The sequence below is a fragment of the Rattus norvegicus genome, chromosome 20 (assembly GCF_036323735.1).
Source record: "Rattus norvegicus strain BN/NHsdMcwi chromosome 20, GRCr8, whole genome shotgun sequence".
Lineage (NCBI taxonomy): Eukaryota > Metazoa > Chordata > Mammalia > Rodentia > Muridae > Rattus > Rattus norvegicus.
In genome coordinates this window covers 27,602,906-27,627,983 of record NC_086038.1, presented here as the reverse complement: position 1 = coordinate 27,627,983, position 25,078 = coordinate 27,602,906, and the positions used below count along the sequence as shown (strand labels likewise).

Below are 25,078 nucleotides of genomic sequence, written 5' to 3'. Positions count from 1 at the left end.
AGATGGCTCAGTGGTTAAGAGCACTGGCTATTCTTCCAGAGGACCTGGGTTCAATTCCCAGAATCCATATGATGGTTCACAACTGTCTGTAACTCCTGTTCCAGGGAATCTGACATCCAACATCCTTACCTAGACATATGTAGGTTGATGTCTTTATGCAAGTGAAGACTGGCACAAGTTAAGGAGAGGCCTGTAGTTGAACAGTAAAAAGTAATGGGGACAAAGTTTCTGTAAGGCAGGGGAGAAGAGGAAAAGAAAGAGAACCGAGATGTAGGCAGAGGATGACCCAGATCCATGTGGCTTGAAATAACAGGTAGTTATGAATATTTCTTAAGGGATAGATTTCTATAGGTCAATTTATCTTACCTAGGTGGGAGGTTTATATCATCAATTGGTTTTGAGTTTATTGTGTGGACATACTGTGGATTGAGAATTTAACAAAGTTAAATTATAAGCTTTTGAGTCTTGATTTTAATGGGTTGCTGGGAGTTTATACTATAGCTACCAGGGGGTGGTTGCTGGGAGTGTGGGCAGAGTCTGCAGGGAGCCCAGATAGGCCAGCTGCGCTGCTGCACCTCTAGTGTCCTGATTTTTACCAGGTAGCTGCGACTAAAGAGTTCCTGGCTGGCAGAGAGACAGCTGGGAGAGAGCAGCTAGCAATGGGGGTAGAGAGACTGCCAGGGCTAGAGGATAGCTAGAGGTAGCGTAGTGTGGTGCCACATTAGAACCAACTGCCACCGAGATGAAAATACCCCGCAGATGCCATGTGGCCCTAGGGTACCGCACTAGTGTGAGATAAAAGATTCCATTTTTAATAATTACTACAATAGGTGACGTCCAAGGTGGGGCAAGAATCTACTAAAAATTTAAGTTTATCAGCCTGAGAGAGTTGAGTTTTATTTTCTAGGTGAGAGAGGGCTGGCACTGTGATTAGTCATGTGGTGGCCCAAGTGCAGGAGCTTTAAACAAAGGAGCAGAGGGGAGTCTGCTCACAGACTCTAGGTCCCCTGCTGTGAAAGGTGCAGGCTGCTCCGGGCCACAGTGAGCTGAAGAATGAAAGCTGCCTGCTTCCTTAACAGATGTTGTTTAGAGTATGATTTATTTAAAAGGCTGGTTTATTTGCTATTAGAATAGATTTATATACAGAGCTTGTCCGAATCATGTGGGGAATTTCACTCATGATTTGGAACTAAGGTAGAAAAAAAAGTCTGTAGCACCAGGCAGAGTGCATACGGACACATTTTATAGAAGTTGTTTATAAATGAAAGGTTCATGCTCCAGGTAGAGAGCTTGACAGACAGACAGACAGACGCACACACATGCATGTGCACACACGCGCGCGCGCACGCACGCACACACACACACACACACACACACACACAGAGGAAAAAGTGGATGGTTTCAGTTAGACGGCTCCTGGCAAGGGGCTTGGTGTCACTTCTGTGAGGAGGAAGGCATCGGCACACTGGCACCTCAAAGGATGACCGAGATGCTACAGTGGAGGTGAAGTTGTGGAGATGGAAGGAAAGCAGAGTCTTAAGGACTGAATGTAGCTGTTGCAACAATTCTGAGGAGATGACAGTGACAGAGGTGGTCACAGGATGGCTTATGGCTTAGAAAAGTAGCTCCCAAGCTCCTAAATGCCATGATACTTTAATACAGTTCCTCATGCTGTGCTGAACCCCAACCATAAGTTGCTACTTCATACCTGTTGCTACTATTATGAATTGCAGTGTCTTTTTGGAGATAGAGGTTTGTCAAAGGGGTTGAGATCCACAGGTTGAGAACCACTGGCTCAGAAGGAAGATGATACGGAGATGTCTGTTGGGGGCTTAGACCTAGAAGCATTACGCTAAGAGGCTGACATAAAGCCTTGCTCTCTGATTGTGTGGCTGGGAGGAGTCTCTGACTGACTTTATGCCAACTTTATCCTAAGTCTGATGATTAACTCAACAGTTTGACTGACTCAGCAGACAGAATATGAAAGAAGCAAATTGTGCTTAGGCAGTGGTTAAGGGGCCTTTCAGATGTCATCTCAACCTGTAGGCCCTTAGGAAGGACAAGTGGCAGAGGCTGGCAGAAGGGTCTGGGGTAGAGAAGGGAGAATATCTTATTCCCCATTAGCTGTGGGAACAGCCATCAGAAAACCTGGGCAGATGCTAATGCACAGGGAGCTGAGACCAGGAACAAAGCTGGAGGCTGTAAGAAACCTTGAGACAAGAGACAAGGGCAGCTGGGGGATGGTGGAGCATACCTTTAATCCCAACACTCAGGAGGCAGAGGCAGGAGGATCATCGCTGAGTTCAAGACCAGCCTGTTCTACAGAATGAGTTCTAGGACAGCCAAGGCTACACAGAAAAACCCTAAAATAAAAAAAGATACAAGGGCCAATGAAGACATGTTGCCCTTAACTTTTCTGAGTCTGTCTCCAAGGCACAAAGCTCTACTTGGAAGCTTTGTGATGATTACTGTATGTCGGAGACCAGGTTGGGGAGAGGGTAATTAAAAGCTACGCCCGGCTAAAATGTTAATGGAGAAAGAGCACAGTTCTGGCTCTGCATAAAAACACAGTTGCTAGAAGAGCAGACAAGGTTTCTAATGGTATAAATATGCAATGTACTTTTTGAGAGGGCAAGGAGATAGAGTATGTATAATGGATAAAGAGACAGAAGTTAACAAGCTAATTAAAAGAGACAGAAAGGTTGGGGCGTGAGATACTGGGTATTTTAAACATTAAAACATTCAGAAATGTTCCCTGGGCAAAAGATAGAAGATGAAAAAAATACTGGTTCATAGAACTGGTGGGGAAGGCCGGCTGTAGGGAGCAGGTGCAATGTACCTGATACAATGTAGCTTTTCTAGGATGGAAACCCAGCGTGCACTGCTTTGCTCAGTGAAGTCTCGTCTCAGTGGCTTGTGGTAGGCTCTGGTGTTGGGCACCGTAGGAAGTGGGAAGGACAGATGACAGGCAGGTACTGGTCCTTCAGAGAAGAACTCTATTAGAGAGATGGCCCAGCAGTTAAGAACACTTGGTGCTCTTGCAGAGGGCACTGGTTTGGTTCCAATCTCTCACACGGAGGCTCGCCCTACCTGCAATACTTCTAAAAAGTATGACGTCCTTTTTTGGCCTCCTCTCCACTGTATGCTGGTGGTGTACTTATGTATACACAGGCAAGACATACCATAAAACAAAAATAAACCTAAACACACACACACACACACACACACACACACACACACACACACGGATTGTGATCTGAGCAGTTAGCTGGACTTAGAACCAGACCAAAGAGTAAATTGAATGCTGCCTTCTCTTTAACCTGGGTCTAGGGGGGGCTCTAGAAGAGCAGTCAAGTCTAGCAAGGCATGAAGGAGCCCTGGAAGAGCTCCCTCTGAGGGGTCTCAGGAAAATACACTACGGCACTGCTGTGGCCTTTGAGAAGCACAGGATGCTGTGGTAGCTTGGGAGTGGGATGGAACTGGATGCCCATGTCATTTATGGTTGGCTGTTTCAAACTAGTTATGTACCCACTCTTATCCTTGTCAAGGCCCGGGTCACTGCTGCCTGCCTGTCTAGCCAGCCATTGTGCGCTGTCATTACTGTTTGTTACCAGGAAACTTTCCTATGCCAGAGTTGGCTGCATAATCCTTTATGCTCTGTGTTTTGGTGTTCTCAGAAGCCAATCACAAGAGAGGTCCAGTAGAGCTGCTTCGTATAGTTAGCCACAATAAGTCTGGACCTGGACCAGCCACCCAGCAGCACTTCCCGCACCTGGGTATGAGCTTTCATGTTTTTTGTCTTCATAAGCTGCCCCTGGGATGGACTCCGACACAAAAGAAACATTGGCATCAATATAAGAAGCCATTTGGGGGGTTGGGGATTTAGCTCAGTGGTAGAGCGCTTGCCTAGCATGCGCAAGGCCCTGAGTTCGGTCCCCAGCTCCGAAAAAAAGGAAAAAAAAAAAGAGCCATTTGGAATAAGACTTCCATGTTGAGTAGGGGTTGACTAAAGTTCCCAAGACCTCCCTGGGAATTGACATCCTACTTGGCAGAAAGAATCTTGTAGATGGGGAACTGACATCCTGGTTGGCAAGTTAATGTTAGGCAGGCAAGTTTCCTGCCACAGTTGAATACCCCAGCCAATGGAGCAGGATAACTGTAAAACAAAGATATATTCCCAAGGAAATCCCCTACCCCTAAATCCTGGTTGGTGGAATAACTTGGCAGAGATGTTTACAGATTTCAAGCTTAAAAGCCCTATAGGATTCTGGCTCATGGTTGCAGTCAATGCCTGAGTCTGGTCTGAGGTCCTGATTGGTAAGTCCTAGAGTGAATGCTCAATAAATTATCCCTGTGTGACTGAGATTGGTGTTTGTGTGGTTTGCGATGTGACTCCTGGACTCCAACAATCCTTCATTCCTTTGTATGTAAAGTGGATACATGAGTTTCTAAACAGAAAAATGATACTGGGAATATTTGAGCACTTCCTATGAGTCAGGTCCTACTAAAAATTAGCTCCCTGAATCTTGTCATTTTGTCTTCTTCTTTTGGTGTGTGTGTGTGTGTGTGTGTGTGTGTGTGTGTGTGTGTGTGTGTGTGTGATATGCCCATATATATGTGGGTACATGGACCACTGTGTACTCATGTGGAAGTCTGAGGGTGACATCAGATGTGTCCTCTGTGGGTCTTTACCCTAGACACTGAGACAAGGCCTATCACTGACCATGAAGCCACACTGCCTTGTCTGGGTGACCACCTGGATCTTCTCCTCTCCACCTCTTAGCACTGGGGTTACAGGTCATGGTACTGTGCCTGTTTTCTTCCTTTCTTCCTTTCTTTCTTTTTCTTTTTCTTTTTCATGTAGGTGCAGAGGATCCTGAGAACTTGGTATCTCACAGTTGCTTAGCAAGCTCTTTACCCATTGAGTCATTTGCTTAGCTTATAGCTCACTTAAGAAGCCTGAGAGGATGAAAGGAGGGTTGGAAACAGTAAGGAGCAGGCAGAGTGAGCTAAAACCTTAACTATGGCTCTAGTGACTCACCACGAGAAAAAAGTCAGCTGTACATGAAGAAAAGAGCCTTATCAAGCTCACAGTGTTAGAGGCTGGGGAGCAGGTGGGCCCATCAGTTCTACCCCTGGGGAGGGCCTCACGGTTGATCATCATAGTGGACACACAGTGAGGGGAGAGAGCAGATGGTAAGTCAGGAATCCAGAAAGATTTTCAGGGGTCATAGTACTCTTTTTTATTAACTTGTCATGGGAGTTAGCCAGGGCCCCTCAGTAACCACACTAGTCCCTTTTGAGGACAACACTCTGAATGACCTAACCACTGGCTCAGAGGTCCCTTCCTCTTGGTATGGTAATGGTAAGGACACAGGTATTCAGTAAGTGACAGGCATCCCTCTGGGGCCCAATTTGCAGTGGGAAGGCTCCAGAGAGTGACTCCTGGTTCATGACTCCAGAGTCTCAACAGGCTTTCAATGCCTGTGAAACAGCAGCCCAGGCACCGCACACATCTCACGGGCTGAGACTCCAGATGGAGCAGGTCTCTCCACAGTGGTAGAGGAAACTTCATGACAGCCAGTCAGTGGAAGCCAGCTTCTGCCCGCTCTCGGTATAGGAGCTTGCCTGAAGCAAGCAGAGCCTTTCATTAGGCTCTGGTGCCTCTGTCAGTGTGCATTTCTGTTAGGACAAGTCCGACTGCAGGAAATACAGTGCACTTAGCTCATTTAAGTTTTGCAGTGTTCTTATCTTTTTGTTGTCTTGTTTTAAGTAACTATGACCAGAACTCACTTAATAGAGACAAATCGGGGAAGGGCAGATTTGGTTCCCTGGTTTAAAAGGTTTAGTGCATCAAAATTTGAGCAGAGCATCATGACATCATGGCTACAGGGGCCATGGTGGAGTCTGCCTTTATTTTTGGTGGATGGATGAATACAAAAGAGGCAGGCATGATAGATAGTCTTAGCATGCCCCAGTGACCTACTTCCTCACACTGTGTCTCTCCACCTTTCTGCATCTCTTAAGGGTGCTACTACATTAGGAATCTATTGATGAGCTAACACTTTTGTTAGGTCAGAGATTTAATCATTTAACTATCTGAAAATAAGATTATAGGATATGCAGAGGAGTTATTCACTATTCACTCCAGCATTTCTTAGTCCAATCAAGTTTGTAGTACAAATTATTCTAGCTAGGAATTGAATCGAGGACCTCACGCATGCTAAGCCCATGTCCTACTACTGAGCCACATACCCTTAGCTGCGGTTTGTCTAGTCTGGATACCACAAATATGATGTAAATAATTAAATGGCTCCTAAAAATATAGATGTTGCTTTATGTCACGCTGTATCAGACATTCAGCTGGGATTTACTAATTTAACAAAACCAAGCAAGAACTTGCTGTTCTTCTGGAGAACTCAGGTTCAATTCCTGCACCCATAGAGCAGCTCACAGTCATCTGCATTTCCACCTCTTGAGGGTGTCTAGTGCCCTCTACTGGTCTTCTTGGGCACCAGGCTCACAGGTGGTACACACACATACGTGCAGGCACACACAGTGATCCACATACAGTGATAAAATTTAAAAAGCATATCCATTTTATTAATGTGCAACTTTGCTTTTCTTTTAATATATGGTAAAACTATATGTATGCCAGAGAATCATTTTAAAATAAACTTATCATTTATTATCATTAATAAAGGAGTGAAATAATTAAGGCATAAAAACCAGCCCTATCTACCAGCCTTTGTAATCTCTGGAGACAAGAATGTTCTCTAAGTCTTTGAAATAGTCCTGTGGGAGGCAGTGACAGAGGACACCCCAGAAGCCCCAAGCCCGAAGGACCACCACAGCTCCTGGCCTATGAATGGGGATGCTGCAAGAAACAGCCACGAGAAGTAGACCTTTCCAGGTCAAACTTGGGATACAGGTAGAAACACCGAGCATCCTTCTTGCTAGCAGCACACACAGTGTGTATGGTGACCTGGAACTCGAGTTCATGAGAGGCAAGAGATGCAGCCCTCGGTTAGGCCCAGGGCCCCATGACTGGGTGTCCCCAGGGCACTGGCATAGGAGTCACCTCCCACCAGGACGCTGCCGCTTTCCAGTTTTCTGGCTGTGTTATGGCTGCTTGCCATGGTCTTTCTGACTGCCCTTTGCCTAACCAGGTTGGGTATGTGTCTAGGGCCCTGTGCCCTCTGCCCTGATATTGACATCCCTTCTCATGAAGCCTGGACCCAGGCTCAGCTCCTCCCTTCTCCAGTGGGATCATCCCTACCCAAATGTCTCACATGAACTTTTGATAGCTATAAGATCTTCTAGATCAGCTGTTCTCAACCTGTGCGTTATGACCCCTTTGGGAGTCAAATGCCCCCTTCACAGGGGTTGCAGATCAGAAACGCTGCACAGCAGACATTTCCATCTCAATTCATCACAGCAAAATTGCAGTTATGAAGAAGTAACTAAAGTAATTTCATGGCCGGGGGATGACCACGTAAGGAACTGTGTTAAAGGGTCGCATGGGTAGGAACGTTGGGAATCACTGTTATAGCCACACCACACCATGGAAATATGTTCCGATGTCTGCTACTCACTTCCAGCTAGAGAGAGCCAGAGGTGAGGACATCCTTGGTCCGAGGGGCAGAGGAGGGAGTGGGGCTAGGGTGGAAGGCAGAGGCTCAGATCCTAGGCAGGGGTCTATGTCCTTATATAGGCGCAAATTTTCCAGTTCCCCCTCTAGTCCTTAAAAGAGAACAGTAGCCTAAAAACTGCAGATTGTGGGTCTCAGCTTGGACCCTGCAGTGCCACTGATGGACGCCCCCTGGCATGACCATTCGGCTGCTCTGGGTAGCATAGAAGTGGCCAGCGGAGTTTAACACACAAAATATCGCTTCCCCACCTTTTTGGACATACAGTTTCTCTGCATAGCCCTGGCTGTCCTAGAATTCACTATGTAGACCAGGCTGGCCTCAGATTCATAGCGATCCACCTGCCTCTGTCTCCCGAATGCTGGGGTTGACAGGTGTGCTCCATCATCCCTCAGCAATAGTTGGCCCTTTAAGCTTAGTCCTGAAAGTCAAAGACACCGTCCTTCTAACGCACTCTGAAGGGTGCCTGGGCTCACCCAGAGTGATTACCAGGCTTTGAAGAATCTGGAAGTTCTAGACATCACATCCCTGATGCTAGTTGTGCAATATTTATGTCATGAATGCTAGGACTTGACACAGAAAAGTACTCCTCATCCTCCACCAAGATACAGTGTCCACACTTAATGGTCATACCATCTTCTGCCCTACCAAAAAGGAAGGGTGGGCCATACAGCCCAGTGACATCTTTCCTTGTTATTTCTCTTCTTCTCAGGTCCATAGGACATCTTGGTTGGATCTTGCTACTTATTACCTCTTGACGCCTCAATTGCACCCATTGTGAAGGATGTTAACTCACAAGCCCTGGGAGAGTACTGTGGGGCTCAAATGGACTCATTCGCCGGCAGCATAGCTCACCTGGGAGAAGCCACACTTCACCTGTGTGTAAGTCATCCACAGTAGGGTTCCTTTACAGAGGCTTGGCACCACAACGGTGTGCACATAAGGTTCCCTCCTCTTCAGGAAACAGTGTAGGTGGCACTTAGTCATTGCTTCCACCCTTGGCTTTTACTGTATAGGAAACGATCACTTCTGCTGAGCCAGAGGGAAAGAGCCCGAAGACAGTCTTTCCCTCAGACCCACGGCAGAGGCCACGGCAATGCTTCCAGAGTTGGGAGCGGAAGCAGGGTCTGCATCCGATGCAAGCACAGGGCTGCCAGGTCCTCAGGTCTCAGGGCAAGCACAGCAAGCACAGAGTTGGGAGTGGGGTCTCAGGTGGTTCAAACCCTCTATACATTCAGAACTGGCTGGTTAATTTGACAAGTAAGGAATCACAGTAGGGGCTCTGCTGAGTAGACAGCAGTGACTGAGGACAACCTTGCTCAGCCCAGGGGAAGCTGAAAGCAAGACTCCCTGGGCAAACAAGTATGGCAGATTTCATTTTTATACTTCATTTTTAAAAAAGCCTCGAATGCCAACTGGTCAACTTGCAGAGAACAAGAGACCCTGGAGTGCTCAGCCCTAAATGGGACACACATATGATCCCTTCCCATGAGATTCCGGGATCTTTAAGGACTAAAGTGTGAAGCCAGAGCATCAGGGAAACAGTATTTACTCAACACAGCAAGGCTGTATTTCATGGAATTCACAGCAGTTGTGACAATATGCAAAAGACCTGCAAAAGCTGCAGCCAGAAAAAAAAAAATCCCCGGAGGAGAGGTGATGTGGGGGGTAGGTGGGCATAAAACCCTACCAGTAACTGCAGGGAAGGGTCAATTTCTTTAATGATGTGACTGCTAATAGATTGAATATGAGTCAGGGCAGCCCCGTCCCCAACACTAGCTGGACAACGTGAACTTGGGCAAGGAAAAGTAAAGAAAGAATCTTGGCATCTGCTAGGAAGGGATGGGAGGTTGAGGGAATATATTCAAAATATGTTGTATGAAATTAATAAAAATATTGTGTAAAAAAAAACATTGAACCAGAGAGAACTGTAGCAATCAGAACAATCAGTGAAGGTGACAGAGCCAGAGTTGGGACTGATCTGGGGCCAGTGGGAAAATTCCCACCACAAACCTCCAAGCACAGGGCCCCTCCCTTCCAGGAAGAAAAAGATGGTTTAGTTCCTGGAACAGCTGCAAGCCAAACTGTCACACAAAGCTACCTGTGGCTTCCACTCCCCCCCTCCCAAAAAGTCCCCAACAGTACACTGAGTCCGATCTGAAAGTTTTTTCGCTCCACCAAATGCACACAGTACCCTGCCTAGTTACCATTGTGGGTAAATTCTGCCCCAATTGTTTGAATTCTGCCCCAATTGTTTGCAAGGTATATAACTCCCTGTTAGAGTCTGCTCAGGGTCATCTCCTCTTGAAGTGGGACGATCCCAACATGCTGGAATGATTAAACTCTTTATTTTTGCATCGATCACTGCCTCTGTGAGTCTCATTTCAGGAGGTCCCGGTAGAGGTTCAATTTGGACCTCACAAAGGAACCTGCAACATTACAGAGCTAAGAGGGCACCTGAGAAAATTCAGCACATCCTCTTTTCTAAATATGACCCAGTACTGCCTCCCAGATCATTCATGTTCTTACAAAGGGGCCTTGGTGTTCCCCCCACCTAGCATGCCTCTGGGGTAGAGCACAGTGGACACACTGTTATGAGACAGTCATGGGACAGCCATGTGACGACAGTGTTGCAGGTACGCATGCTCCAGGAATTTGGATGCCCTGACACAGGCTGGTGTTCTGACTTGGTACAGATGGGGCTCCAGCTGGCAGGGGGTGTGAGTTACCAGGCATTGGGGTGCATGCCTACAGAGGCCTGGCGAAGTGACTGAGCTTTGGAGCAAATGATTAGAGCTGACTTCAATACATCCCATGAGATTCCCCAGGGTCAGGGTGGACCTGCGTGGTGACCTTTGATCCCAGCCCTTTCACACACACTGCATTTCTGATAAGCAAATGGATGTAGAACAGCAATACACAAAAATGTACATCCTGACAGATTTTCTTGGAAATATTTCTACAGAAATATTGGAAACATGTATAATTGAAGACATATAGTCATCCAAATAAGAGATGAGGATTCTTGGAGGAAAGATGCCAAGATCCAAATTCAGTGTAGGTTTACTGGAAACAAGCTAAATTCTAGATATTTAATATAATCCAACCAAATGGTCGGTCACACAGACCAAGACAGAATTTACCACTGATAGTATGGTTAAGAGATTGATCTCGATTTTAAGGTCTCACCAGGAATGGAGGTAGGTAGAAGGATTTTAGTAGGGAATTATTGTTTGACAAGGCCTCATTATGTAGTTCTGGCTGTCCTGCAGACCAGGCTGACCTTGAACTCAAAGAGTTCTGCCTGCCTCTACCTCCCAAGTACTGGGATTGAAGGTGCGCACCATGGAGCCTAACGCAGTAGGATTTTATTGCTAGGACACACATTTCAGATAATCTCTGGTTCCAATTTCAAGTCAGGGGAGGGGGGGTGGGGAGGGAGGCCGGGAGGGAGGGAGGGAGAGAGAGAAAGAGAGGAGAGGGACGGCGAGGGGTAAAGAGAAAGGGGAGGACAGAAAGGAGAGAGGGAAATGAGAAACATCTCACAGGAAGTGAGCACGTGCCTCAACATGGTATCAGACCACATAACACCGCTTCCGGTAAAGCTCCCTTCAGCCAGGCAGCTCAGCTCCCTCTGAAGTATGGATCCCTTTGTGGTCCTGTCCTCCTTGAGTTGGGTGACACAGTCAATGACCACCTTGAATTTCCCCAAAGTTCTCAGTCATTCAGAGCTTTTCAGTTACCTGCTGGAGGCTGGGTGGAGAATTCAAGAACCCTTCAGCATTTGTTAGACCTTACCTTTGAGTCTCTGATGCAAGCCCAGCTTCACCTGAAGGCCCCAGTATTTCATGTTAGACTTCACTTAGGAATTTTCTGAAGGGTCTGATGTTATGTCCACCTAAAGCATGACCTAGTTTCACAACTTGGGCTGCCCAGTAATTCACACCTGAGTTGCCCAATACCTTACCACAGGGGTCACCTAGAACCTAGAGTCTCCCCTTTAGAATAAGCCACAATTGCCCAAATCTTCCATATATGTTAACCTATCAGTCCTCACCCTAGCCTGTAAGACACTGTGGTAGCACCCCTGATAAACCCAGAGAACCTCTTTGGGGTGTCAGTGACCCAGCTTCTGGTGGGTAAAGCAGACTTGAGTTGAAGGGAAAAAAACCCCACAAAAGCCTTCATTGCATTAATAGTCTATTTCCAAAACTTTTATTTTGGTAAGAGCTCTTACCATGAAATCTGCCCTCCTAGGAATTTTCTTTCCTCTTTGCTGGAGACAGAGGCCAGCTCCTTCTTGCATACTTGGCCAGCTACACTCTCACCAGCTCCTAACACAGCTCAGGGTGCACGTGACACAGCAGGTCTCTGGGACACAACGTAAATGAGCATAAAGTTTCAATGAAACAAGATGGATACATTTCTAACAGCTCAATTTTACCCCCACAGGTGTCTCTGGTAGGCATATGGCTCTTAAAAAAATAAGCTGGGCAGAAGAAAGAGCTCCTAAGACAGTCACTCCCAACATCACCCAGGGTAAGCCAGGTCCTGGTCCTACATGCCACTGTTCATCCTGCTTGACCTTCCCTCAAGGAGACATTTGGCAATGTCTGGAGATACTCTGAATTTTCACAGTGGAGGAAAACTCCTACAATATCATTCTGCAGGCAAAGCACCCACCCACAAAAAATAAAAACAAGTAAACCTAAAAGAATTCCCTTTGAATTTGTTCTTTGGAAATTTCATACATGTATACAGTGTATCTTGGGCATCTCTCTCGTGTCTTCTTTAACTTCCCCAAGGGCGCTTCCCTGTCATGCCTCCCTTCCAACTTAACGTCCTCTTATCAGTTAATTAATTTTTACCCACTGGTTCCAATTAATGCGACCCACATGCACACGCTGGCAGGTGGTCAGGTGTGCCAAGCTCACATACTTTTGTAAACAGATGGGAATCCTTCCCACCAGAAAGGCAGCAGCAGGCAGACTTAGTATGTGTTGGGGAGAGAGCTGACTCAGTGCGTGGGCCTAGTGTTCTTGAGAGCCTGACAAACTGAAGCTGTTGTTTGCATTGGCTCACACTCCATTCCAGGCACGACAGCGTACTTTCTGGCTCTGAAGGATGAAGGGAATTTTCTCCTTATCTGTTTGTGTTTCTCAAGGGAGCCCCATTCCAGGAAACATGCACACTCAAGCAGGGTCAGCAGAGTGCTGGTGAGAAAGGGCTCAGGAGCCACCACCCTGCTGTTGCCTGCTGAGCCAGTGACTCGGGAGCCTAGCCAGGCACCCGGAACTACTGCCCTTTTCTGACATTTCATCTCTAAAGGACCCTTAACTGGCAACTTAATATCTCCTTAAGCAGTCACCACAGTGGGGTCACATGTGGTTGTTATTTCATTAAAAGGATTAAGGAAAGCTAGAAACAAAAAGCAGCCGAGATATCAGGGTCCGGATGCTCACAGGGCTACACACTTCTGAGGCTGGTCTGCTCTCTGGTAAGTCACTAACCGAGGCCAGAGGGAACAGGACACCCTTCCCAGACCAAGTACCACAGATGGATCGTCCACACGGCGCCTGCCTCGGAGTGGTCCAGAGACTCTTAACTCCTGGTGTAGAACTGTCTCAGCAAAGGAACATGGGAAGAAGTTTAAGATGTGCTTCATGGAGAGGAGTTTCTCATTAGCTTCTCAAGTCCTCCCATTGGCTGTTCTAGACATCGTTGGGGTCCCCACACCCTGTGCATGGCACAGGACCACTGCACATCTCAGCCAACTGCTTGTCCTCTTCTGGGATCCATGGTCAGTGATAGCCCAGTCAGATGAGTTAATACAGCTCTGGGCTAGAGCGTGGAGCTAGGCTTGACCCTAGAAGGTGTAACATGATGGATAGATAATGAGCAGAGGAGCAAAGGCCAGCCACACCTATGGAGGGCAGTGTCAAGCCAGATGTAGTTAGTGGTGCACACCTGTAATCCCAGCACTGGGGAGGCAGAGGAAGGTAGATCTCGATGCATTTGATCCAGCCTGGTCTAGATAGTGAGTTCCAGGACAGCCAGAACTATATAGTGAGACCCTGTCTTGAAGCCCCTTCCATAGACAGACAGACAGGGCATATGTACATGTGTGTCTCTTCTGGGTTACAATAAGGAAAAGGGTGAATTCTGAAAACCACATCAGAGAACTCACCATGAGCAGTAATGAGCTCCTTCAGACAGGATATTGTCCTGCTGTGTATTAACTGTCAACTGGATTTTGAGTAACCATATTTATTAGACTGGTCTATGGGCATGTTAGTGAGGGGTTATTCTGATTTTCAGTTGACATGAGGCCCATTTAGGTGGAAATGTAAGTTTGGTTTTTTTCCCCCAGGAAGTTGGTTGTGTTGGTTGTGTTTTGTTGGGGCAAACACATGAAGGAGTGTTTAGCTGAAACAGACACAGGCGAAGGGTTGTTCTGTTAAAGTAAGCACGAGGATACTCGCTGTCTAGAGAGAGTATAAATAGGACTCGAGGGACCGTGGGAAGGGCTTGACTTACTTATATAGCTAACTTGTTGGCCTAGCATCGCTTTTCGTCTTCATTTCGTTAAGACATAGCTAAGAACTTTTCTTGGTGTTCTTGGTGGTCTTGATCCCCCCTGCTGACTCGTACTGATTCGACTGAGGCCTGGCTATTCCTCGTGGGTCCTGACAGCACTGCTCTTATCCTGATTCTAGCCAGCTGCTCTACTGTTACATCCATGAAATGTTTGTGGGTAGATCGAGCTGCCGAGGGTGCCCTATGCGCAGAACTACTGAGTTCCTGACAACATGGATGGAATTTGCTCTGTTCCTAACCAGGTCCACTTCCCTCATATCCTTTTCCCCCCACTATGTCTGGTGAGTGGTGGACTAGAAGGGAGGTTAAAGCATTTAAGAGCCATCATAAAAACAGACTAAAACACAATAAAGCTACAGCCCAGCCTTCTAGGGCAGCACCAGCCCTGGGCAGGTGAGCCCGAGAGTGAGCACTCCCACCCTGACTTTCCACAGTGAGAGACTGCCACCATAAGATGAACAAACCCTTCCCTCCTCAAGGTTGATTTGGGCGAGAAAGCCACAGGAAGGTGCCTGGAATGGGTGTTAGTCAGGAAGCTCCAACAGGGCACGCTCAGATTCTCTTTACTTTGCATAGCTTACAGATGCTTCCCAACCCTGCCTTTCCTGACCAAGACAGCAGGCTCCTAAAGTCACCCCCTTGCCTTCTAGTGACAAGTCCTGGGTCTTTTGATGAAGACTGCTTGTGGCCTGTTCACTAGAGCCTTGCCTCCAAGATGGGACAGACCAAGTCTTTATAGTTGAGAATGTGCACTGGGCTTAACCCCAACAGTCCTAGGCTTGCCACCTGCCAGCTGTAACCCCTGCTGTCAACATAGTCTACATTGACCACCTTCATACGGCAGGACACTGCACATCTGCTCGTGGGCTCCCTGTATCCCATGCACGGCCTACAACAGGCTTTGAGCACCTACCTGACTAGGTGCAGGCTGTGTACAAAGCACAAGAGAAGTTGCCTGGAGATGAAAATGGACACCAAGCTCCACACAGATGGAGCTGAAGGACTCAGCCTTGCTTTCTCAAGTGTGTCAGGGAATTCTGCTTTCTGGCCATCATAGATGTGTGAACCTTTGGTTGGTCTGTGCTGGTACCGTCCTGGTCAGGTGTTTCTGCATTCATATGAGTGCCACTGACTTGTACAGAAGGTGTGGGCTTATCTTCATTCACAGGGAAGCTTAGAAGACGTCACTGTGATGTAACTGAGCTACAGTGGTCCCATTCCCACCGACAGCCTGCTGGGTGGTCATTCATGGAGGGAGTGCTAGTGTCTTTAGGCAGCCTGGGCTGTGGTTTGAGGACCACTCCAGCACATACTGCGCTGCACTCTACAAAGTCTGCTCACTCTCAGCCCTACAGAGAAAGCACCCGCAGCAGATCCACTCACACAAAAGACATCAGGAAACTGGTTCTTATCCCCCAAAGGATGAGGTAGCCATAGAGGGCTCTGCCTCAGGTTAAGCACCCAGGACTCAGGGTATGCAAGCCCTGTGTGACACAGGTGGGTCCAAGCCCTGTCTCCTGGTCAATTCCTATATGCCAGAAATATGCTGAGGTAGTGCCCTGTCTCAGGAAGGAAGATACTTTTTCCTTTCCCTCGTGTGTGTGTGTGTGTGTGTGTGTGTGTGTGTGTGTGTGTGCTCGCGCATGCCTGTGCGTACGTGTGTACATATGTATATGTGTACTGTACAAAGCAGCAGCTGCTGCTGTCTGAATTCTTGGGGTAGAGAAGAGGCATGACATGGGCCAAAAGCACAGAGACTCATGCTTGTCCCAACAGAGGCTCGAGGTTGACTCCTCTCTCTAGCAACACTACTGTAGCTTCCTAGGCCAGAGCTTATCACTGGTGTTCCTCTTATACCAGAATGTGACATGTGTCTGGTGGTTCCGAGGAACCACTGTTAACCTGGGTTAACTAGGGAAGGAAGTTCCCCATGGCAGCCACTGGGGATTATTGAAACTCGCCAGGAGACTCTGCCCTGAGTTCTCATGCTATTTTGCCAGGTAACCGCCTACTATCTGCTTTCTAGGCAAGGGAACCTTTTACTTCCTCACCTCTTTGGGATCCAGTGGGACCAGGTAGCTAGCTTTGGTCAAGAGCTTGAGGCAAGTTCTTTCGAGGAAGGACACGAGAACAAAAATTTATAGTATTCATCTTTTCTCTGTCATCAAAAGAACGTTTGCTGCCAGTATTATAATGTATCAGGTGAAAGGACATGTGGGGACCGTTCAAGAGCTGATGTGAACTGGCACTAATAATGGAGACATAGAGCATCTCTGTGGTCCACCAGTCAAACTGTTTCTCAGGCATTCAGGAACTGTTTTGGAAGGACTAGGAGGTGTGGCCTTGTCTGAGGAGGTGTGTCACTGGGTTTCAAAAGCCCACACCATTCTCATCTGGTTACCTCTGCCTCCTGCTTGTGGATCAGATGTAATCTCTCAGCTACTGCTGCCTGCCTGCCTGCCTGCCTGCCCGCCCGCCCATCCACTCTCTCTCTCCCTGCCTGCCCTGCCCGGCTCTGCCTGCTGCCAGGCCTCATCATGATGGTCATGGATGGCATGGTGCTTATCTTGGCAACAGAACTAAGACAGAGGTCAAGTGACCAATGGAAGCTTGGTACTGATAGTGGCCTTGTATCTTGTATGTTTCCTGTGTCTCACCAGACCTAGTGTGCATAGCTGGCACGGACAGACCTAACAGTAAATGGAATTCCCATTGTGCTCCCTGGCTCACGGGAATGAGGGCTACTGCGGTGGGGGAGCCAAGTGTCATTCCACAGGACTGCCTCTACTCAGACTGGAAACCACAGGCAACTCAGTTCTGCATTCTGCAAGGTCTACTGAGGATCAGTGCCACTGCTGAGAATGGACAGGGAGGCAGAGCAGGAGGCAGGCTCTGACACAGGCTCGCCAATCTGCCATCGACCTGGTCATTAAATAGTCAAATGGGTGGAAAACTCAGAAGCCCATGGTGAGCTTACCCTGGTGACAACGAACACTGCACCTGCTGTGGCAGCTCATACGCTGCATCCCAGTCCCTGATGTACAGTGGCTGATTTGACAAGGATTTCTTAGTAAAAACACCGAAGGCTGCCTATCAGGTGGCGAGTCAGCAAGAGGCCATCGCTATCTTGTCTGAGGCCCTCACTTTTCTAGCTCTGTATGGTAACACGGTCCTCGTGGTCTCCTTTATTTTCCCTTCCCTGCCTATCACACCAGCCCATTACAGTGAGATGACCAAGTTCACTGGCCTCGCAGCATGACTCTGATGAGAGTCACCTTATTCTCCATCCACTTATCAATTGGCCTCAGGTTTTGAGCAAGGTGTTGAACTGAGGCAGCATCACTGGTCCATCCTGCAGTGCCAGATGCTCTGCTTCACAGGTCGATGGAGCCCAAAGGTCAGTGTGGATGGATATGCCTCAGGCATATCCGGTCTTTACACTTCTGGAGCAATACCCGGCATTCTTTTTAAAATAACTGTTCTCTGAGGAAGTGCATCTTGGGGTCTGTGAGAGGTGGCTCAGCAGTTAAGAGCATTTGTTCCTACAGAGGACCTGGGTTTGATTCCCAGCACCCACAGGGTGGCTCACAACCATCTGCAACTCCAGTTCCATGGCTTCTGATGCTGTTTTCTGAATTCTGAGGGCACCAAGCTCACACACCATAACCATGCACGTGAGCAAAACAGTTATACACATAAAGTAAGTAAATTTTAAAAAGTTGTTTTAAAAAGAACTAGGTCCTGTCCTTTTATTATCCTGTATAGTTAACTGGGAGCCACCAAGACACCATGCAACCTCAGATACCTGCTGTCAAATCAAAGTGGATATCCAAGGTTGGTTTGAGTAGGCCCCGAGGCAAGAGTAGTTTATGGAGCAACTGAGACTCGTGGTTCCTTGGTGCCTCTGTCCATCCCCACACCAGTGGCCCTGGCCTGGGCCTGTTCTGATAATCACATGACTAAGAGAAGCTGCAGGCCTGGCTTACCAGTTTCTACATGTCATGCAGACACTGCCCTCCAGTGGACAGCTTCAGTACTGCATCCTCCCGACATCTGAGTGCCTTAGAAGGGGAACAGGTTCAGTGGGCAGTGCCCCCCTTCAACCCCATCCCCGATATAGAGGGTGGCCAGATGTATGACTGAGCAGTAGTTTACAGCCATGCTCAATGACTTAGCTCTTGGAAAGAAATCTGAAAACGTTATGAGAGTATTTGCTCACTAAAGAGTGGCCTTAGCCACAGACATCCATTATGACGTGGATAGGACAGCCTGCTAGGTGTGGATACTAGGCAGCCTTTCTTTAGCCACCTCAAACTGACCAGTTGGTTCAAGGGCAATGGACGCAGGGATGGAGGAAGGTCTGAGTTGGATAAGCACCATGAGGTTGTACTCATCAAGGACAATTTGGCTATATTCACTGTTGACTTGAGGCAGCAGAGACTAGCGGGTACCTAATGAGGTACCATCCCCTGGGGTAACTGGTTCTCACTGGAGTAGCCATGTTAGATATGGGCTCATCTCAGCATAGCCAAGATCTGCAGCCCCAGACATCAGAGAGGAAATGGGAATGGTGCCACCCGCTATGACTCACTCCTAGTGACTTACTAGCAACCCTGACTTCTTATCCTTAGGAAGATAAGTTCTGGTAGTCCAGCAAGTTTATGGAGGAACAGCGACCACTCCACTCAACTGCCAGTTCAGCTTTAGCCACTTTGGGGTCCCTGGATCTCTGAGTCACTGGCATAGAAAGGAATTTGATTCCAAGGGGACATAGTGGAGGATGAACCAGACATGTTTGGAACATAAGAGACACCTTAGACCGCTTGGTAATGCCAGGCTAGGTGGTTCAGGTCAGGGGCAGGGCACACAATGTCTGAGTGGAAGTAGTACTACAAATGGCAGACCCTCAGGGAGGAAGGTATGGGTGTACCCCACCAGGGAAGGAAGCACAAGCAGCCAAGGTATTCCTTGTGCACAGAGGAGATTCGGGATGGGTACTATATGGACGGAGGTGACTGTGTTGCTAGGCCATGTGACAAGTTACAGAAAGGACTGTCCTGGTGGATTCTTCCCTGTTTTGTTACGATTGTCAGTGTGTGCATTAAGTCACAGATCTGCTTTCTTTCCCTTTGTACCCTCTTGTCATATAATGTAAGGTGTCAGCGTTTGACTGTGTTAACTTTTACATCATAATGTCTCAGTAACAGAACGTTGAGGGTACATCTTCCAAAGAAGGCCGCCTCTTCTGGGGCGAGTGTTTGGTTGCTCTCAAGACACCAGCTGTACCATGCTAAGCAGAGCCCGCCTTTGCTATTGTCCTTGTTTGATGGCTCACAATGCTTTAGGACAGTACTAAGTTGGTAGCAGTTAGGGAAGAACATTAGTTTGGTCAGGCTATGGTACACAGTATTTTGGTCAAATGCTTGTTTAGATGTTTCCGTGACAGCAATTTGTACATGTGGCTAAAAATCAACTAATTTAAAACCATTAATGTCTTTTGGAAGATGACTTCAAGTATATACCTTGAAAATACAGTGGTACTCACACGGTCAGTCCAAGGTCTGAAGAACTATCTGGGCTTCCAGAAGATAAAGGTTTTCGTTTTTGTTTTTGTTTTTTGGGTTGTGTTTTTTTGTTTTGTTTTGTTTTGTTTTTTTTTGCCTCAAATTATAACAACAAATTCTGCCCCAGTTTTCAGTTTGTTCATTGGCCTGCCCCATGGATTTCAAATCTGCTTTGGGACTTCACAGCCTCCATAATTACATGCACTAAACCCTTAAAATGAAGAAGTTAGTGGTATCTTATCTATCAATTAATCAAACTATTCATCCTTTTCCTACTGGTTTGGCGTCTCTGAGATTGTTGACTGATAGAAACAATTAATTTTCTTTATAGTATTTGCATAAGCAAAAAAGGACATTTCCCTTTTAAATATATTGAAGTCTAGAGGACTGGTTAAGTGAGATTAAAGTGAACGAGATGTCAAGGGTGTGGCTGGAAACACAGACACTGCTGCCAATCTTACAGGGACATCCTAAAGCAATGACACATTCATCAGGGTCACAGAAGACCTCTAACGACATTTCTCTATCAAAAAGCATGGGAAATTTCTTATGTTGTGGACTGGAAAGAAATGTAGCTTCCTATTATGGGTGATCATAGTTTCAGTTTTATAGAATAAAAGGCTGCTGGCATTAGAAAGATACTCCAAGCATCGCATCCAGAGTCTGTATTTTCCTCAATAATTCTGAAGCTAAGAGATATTGGGAGACTTGCCTGGGGCCAGAAGTCAGATGGACCCTGACTCCCGTCACAGTTGGCTGGGCTCCAGTGTGCTTGCTGGTTGTACTCATCTACCCAATCCGAGAGGCCATGGCCCCAGGGGTGGCCTGCTTCCTCCACAGGGAAGCATGGTGGGATGGTCCAGCAGGAGGCTGGGAGGCCAGCCCAGGAGACAGAGGGTGGGCTTACAGATCCCGGCTTCCATTGCACATGGGACTCAACATAGCAGCGGTGTGTGGTGAAACCCAAGCCCACAGACGGGATCACCTATGTCACCAAGGCCTTGGGGAACAGTGGGGCTCAAGGAAGGACTGTAAGGCCTATTCGTTCCCGAGTGATGAATGATTTAACACTGTCTTCTCAACCCTTCTCTACAGATGGGGAGTGTGGATACTTGATGCCTTGGTGTAAACCAGAGAACTTCCCATGGGATGAGCATTAGCAGGGGGACCTGTAGACCCGAGCTGTGCTTCTTTAGCTGACAATAGGAAGGAAGGAAGGAAGGAAGGAAGGAAGGAAGGAAGGACGGACGGACAAACAATGTGTGATGTTTAAGATGCTGCACTCTTCTCCCGGAGTCTGCTAAGCCACAGGATCACACTCACCTCGCCTCACACACCCACTGTGTAGCCTAGTGAAACACCACGCAGTCTGCCTCTTGAGCAAGTCCCTCTTTGGTATTGACAAAGGATAAGGCCTCATGGACAAAAACCTTTCGGTGTCCCCTGGACTCAACTGTTGTTCCCAATGGAGAGGATGGTGAGCGGAGAGCAGGGTGAAAGAATGACTGCTGTGTGACCCCATGTGGGGGATGCGGAGGTCAACCCCGTGAAGGAAAAAGTGGGATGGGGAGCGAGGCATCACAGGCTCCTGCGACTCTAATGCACACTGCATTAGATCTAAGATGGCTCCTAGAGCACTGGTGAGACAGAGGAAAGGAACTGAGGCCAGCAGGGTGGCTGCCAGCAGGGGTGGCTGCTTCCACCATCCTCACAGAAGTCTGATGCCCCTCCCACCCCAACTCCTGCTCCTTCAGAGTAACCTCATCAGGCAGGGCTTTCATTGGACGTGGTGACCACGTGGCAAGTATGATTGGCCAAAGCTTTAGGGGCTTGGAATTGGCTCAAACATTTTATATAAACTTATGCACTGCACAATAAACTCAGATCTGCACCCTGATGCTGGTCTCCAGAATCTGATTTCCTGGGTTCATCATGTGACACCCTACCCCCCACCCTGCCTCCCAATCCTTGGTCCGTGTTGTTATGTGGCCAGTAGCTGCTTTAGCTCTACGTTCTGGACCGTAGCCATGGGGAGGAGCAGCAGTCCAGTGAGGACCGCTCAGTGGGTGCAGGTGCTACTCAGTGTTAGCTGGTGGCAGGCAGCACTACCTGTCTCTCAAGCTACACAGGGGGATCTGTGACAAAGAACTGGGAATGCTTACAGACACAAGTCCAAGGCTGCCCCTGGTTTGCTCTCAGTAGCTCAAAAGGCTGTTTTCTGAGTTCGGAGGGCTTTGCCCCCACCTCTACCCTCTCCCTGGAGACAGCCAGCTATGTCTCTGAGCAAGGGCAGCAAGGCGGAAGGCAACAGAGTAACAACTGAATTGGTTTTAAACACACATGGACACAAAACACAGTATCCATACTTGGCTTCACAGGGCGAGTGCCATCCTGGTTTTATCAGCCTCTTTCTGCCCAGCCCAACCGTGACAGAGGCAGCGGAGGTGACCTGTGACTGTGCTGGGGTTACAAATCTGGACTTGTGCTGGGGTGTACGTAGGCTCTGGAGGGAGATGGGTCTGAAGGTTCTTGGAAGCTGAACAGTGGACCTGAAAATTAGGGCTGGGGCTGTCCCTCGAGGGGCTGACCCACGCATGAGAAACCGTATAGAAATGTCTTAAAGCAGCTATGGAACATGGGAAAAACAAGACGCCTGCTAGACATAATGTGTGGACCACCGTAGCCACCCCAACAGCAAGGCTGGACTGCACTGAAATATTTTTTGGATAGGAGATGCTATTATAAAGCATCTGATCTTTAAATTTTATTTTTATATTAAATCTAAAGCTACGGCTACTAGAACATTCTCCATTAATTTTGTGGCTTGTATTCTGCATTGATCTGCACTGATCCTGGCTACTCATCCCCTTGCTGCTGGCCACCCGGGCCAGCTCATCGACTCAAACCTTCTATAAAAGAGAAGAATAGCTGGGAATGGCTTCTGAACCCACTACCAGGATGAATCCTCCAGTTTTTCTTCCTCAGTTTTTTCCCCAAGAAATAAGTCCTTCCCATATGGCTGAACAGGTTGCAAATTGTGCGAGAATTATGTGTCCAAGGGACAGGGTGGCTGCTGTTCATACCACAGATATTTATTGCAGATCTGTTTGTTTCTCACCATCTTATCCTGGCACCTGGCACTTAGGACTCTTGTCCTGACAAGATGGCTATATTACAACGAGCTTCTAACAGGAGGGACCACCACATGTGGATGAGTGAGATGCCACTTTCTGATTCACGTGAAAATTGCAGTGGAATTGTTGGTCCTGGCAGAACCCGAGGCTGGCCTGCTTCTACACTAGGGAGAGACCTTGTCTGGCTGTTATCCTGGTCAGAGGTCCAGGATATGCGACACACAGAGCATCAGTGAGCACAGAGAGACCTCACCTGTACCCAGCACCGCTGGCAACTGTGAGAGAGGGACCCAATAGCCAGCAGCTCCAGGCTCAGGGTTAGCCCAGGATGGCCCACTTACCTTTTCGTTTTTCTTGTCATCTGGTTTGTACCCTGCGTTGATGGGGCTGGGTGTGGACAGGCCGCTGGTGGGTGTCCCTCCAACCTCCCCACTGAGGTTGGCGGCACTGACGTTGGGGGGTGTGATGGCGGAGGCTGCTGATGTGAAAGGGATGGCTGGCCGGGGACACATCTGTGTCGGGGGCTGCTGGCTGTGCTGTGGGGACACCACGGAGCGGGGTCGGAGGCTGGTGCTGGGTAGGCGGGATGGAGAAGTCTGAGTGCGCAGGGGTGACACGGTGGCAGTTGGACGGTCCAGGGCCTGGGCCGAGGGATGGGTAGCTGGAGAGGTGGTAGATTGAAAGGTTAGTGTGCACTTTGGCCGTGCGATTTGCAGTGCATTTCTCATCTCAGGCTTGACCTCTGACCTCTGAGGGTTCTAAATACTCCAAACTTGGCTGCCACCACCAGAGAGGATACTGAGGCCAAACGACCCCAAAAGTACACTCTCTACCCTGGCTCAGCCTCGTTCTTATCCCCAAGTGCCCTGGGGCGTGCCAGGCCATGTTAATCCAGTGTCTTCCTGCATCTGTTAAAAATCACACTAAAATTATTCCGTACCTCACAACTTGTGTCATTACCGGCTTCAGAATTTGAAGTACAAGGCAAACAGTATCCTCAGTCTCCAAATATGCCATGCCTATAAAATACACTTGGGAATCTTAACAGTCCCTGCAGTGGGAGGCTTCTCCACACCATACCCTAGGCCTTTGGCTGTGAGGCAGCCATTCCTCTGACATCTGCGAGCTCTACCCATGCCATGGTGCCTTGGGGCTACAGCTGATCCTGTATATACCAGACAATATAGGAAAAGTCTTGAAGTAGGGCTTTCTTTAAAGAATTTGAGGTTTCAGAGGGGTTGGGAACCTAGCATTTGAACAACCCAGACGGCATGCCTCATGTCTTGAGGGGAAGATCAAGCAATTATGCAGATCGGTGAATCCACTGACATGATTTGTCATCCTGTGATTTTTGACTGTGCCCTGAGTAAACTCTCCTTTTCCAGCCCTTGAGAGGAGGGACAGCAGTCAGCCGAAAGCCGTTGCCCTGGAGCCTCGGAAGCTGTCTGGAGGGCTGTTCAGGGTTTTCCACACAGCTCATGCTCTCCCTTCTAAAGATATTCAGTCAATACAGAGAGATGCACAGTGTGAGCGCCATCAGGTTTGAACTAGTCTACACGGCTCACTCACGTCTCGTATGCCAGTTGTTCGTCTCTCTTACTACACTGTCAGTCCAGGTCTAGGAGGCTGGGGACAATGGCTGTTCGAGTCACTCATATGATGCGCTCCACATTCTTGGAATGGTGCCAGGCATGTAGAAGACACTTGGTACAGGTTTTAATGAGAAAGTGACTACTTGAGAGAACTCCCAGCTGAGCATGACAGATATAAATCACTGGAGAGGAAGCAAATGTCCACTGACACAGGTATAGCTTATTGCAGAAGCTGCCTAGATTCTGCCTTACCCGCTCCTGCTGTTTAACACTGCACAGGTTTGAAGAGTCAAGGCAGCAGTAACAGCTGAGGGAGAACACAGGGTTCCCTTTCCTTCTGGTCCTTTGGACTTTGTTTGCACTTTGCTGATGCCATGGTCTCCTCACCAGTGCTGATCCGCCCCACTCAGCTCCCTGTGATCCGGAATCTTGTAGCTGGAATCTACCCCCAAACATGTCCAGTTCTTTAATACCCTGTGACTGCTTTTGATGCTTCTGTCTCCTGTCGCTCTACTTTCTGTGCAGAAGTCCCTCCATGGGCA

General features: G+C 48.1%; 1 protein-coding gene and 1 long non-coding RNA gene across 7 annotated transcripts in view; one reads left to right on the top strand and one right to left on the bottom strand.

The window, feature by feature from the left end:
- Positions 1–25,078, bottom strand: part of Sh3rf3 (SH3 domain containing ring finger 3) — a 335,379-nt gene that overhangs the window by 14,332 nt on the left and 295,969 nt on the right. For all 6 annotated transcript variants that reach the window (XM_017601803.3, XM_039099198.2, XM_017601804.3 and 3 more), the window contains one exon: positions 23,286–23,605. In XM_017601803.3, coding sequence (XP_017457292.1) covers positions 23,286–23,605 — 320 coding nt within the window. The remainder of the gene's footprint in view (positions 1–23,285; positions 23,606–25,078) is intronic.
- LOC134483910 (uncharacterized) lies at positions 1,659–12,366 on the top strand. Its single transcript, XR_010061103.1, has 3 exons — positions 1,659–3,776; positions 8,362–8,531; positions 12,102–12,366. It is a non-coding gene; the product is annotated as an uncharacterized LOC134483910 (long non-coding RNA).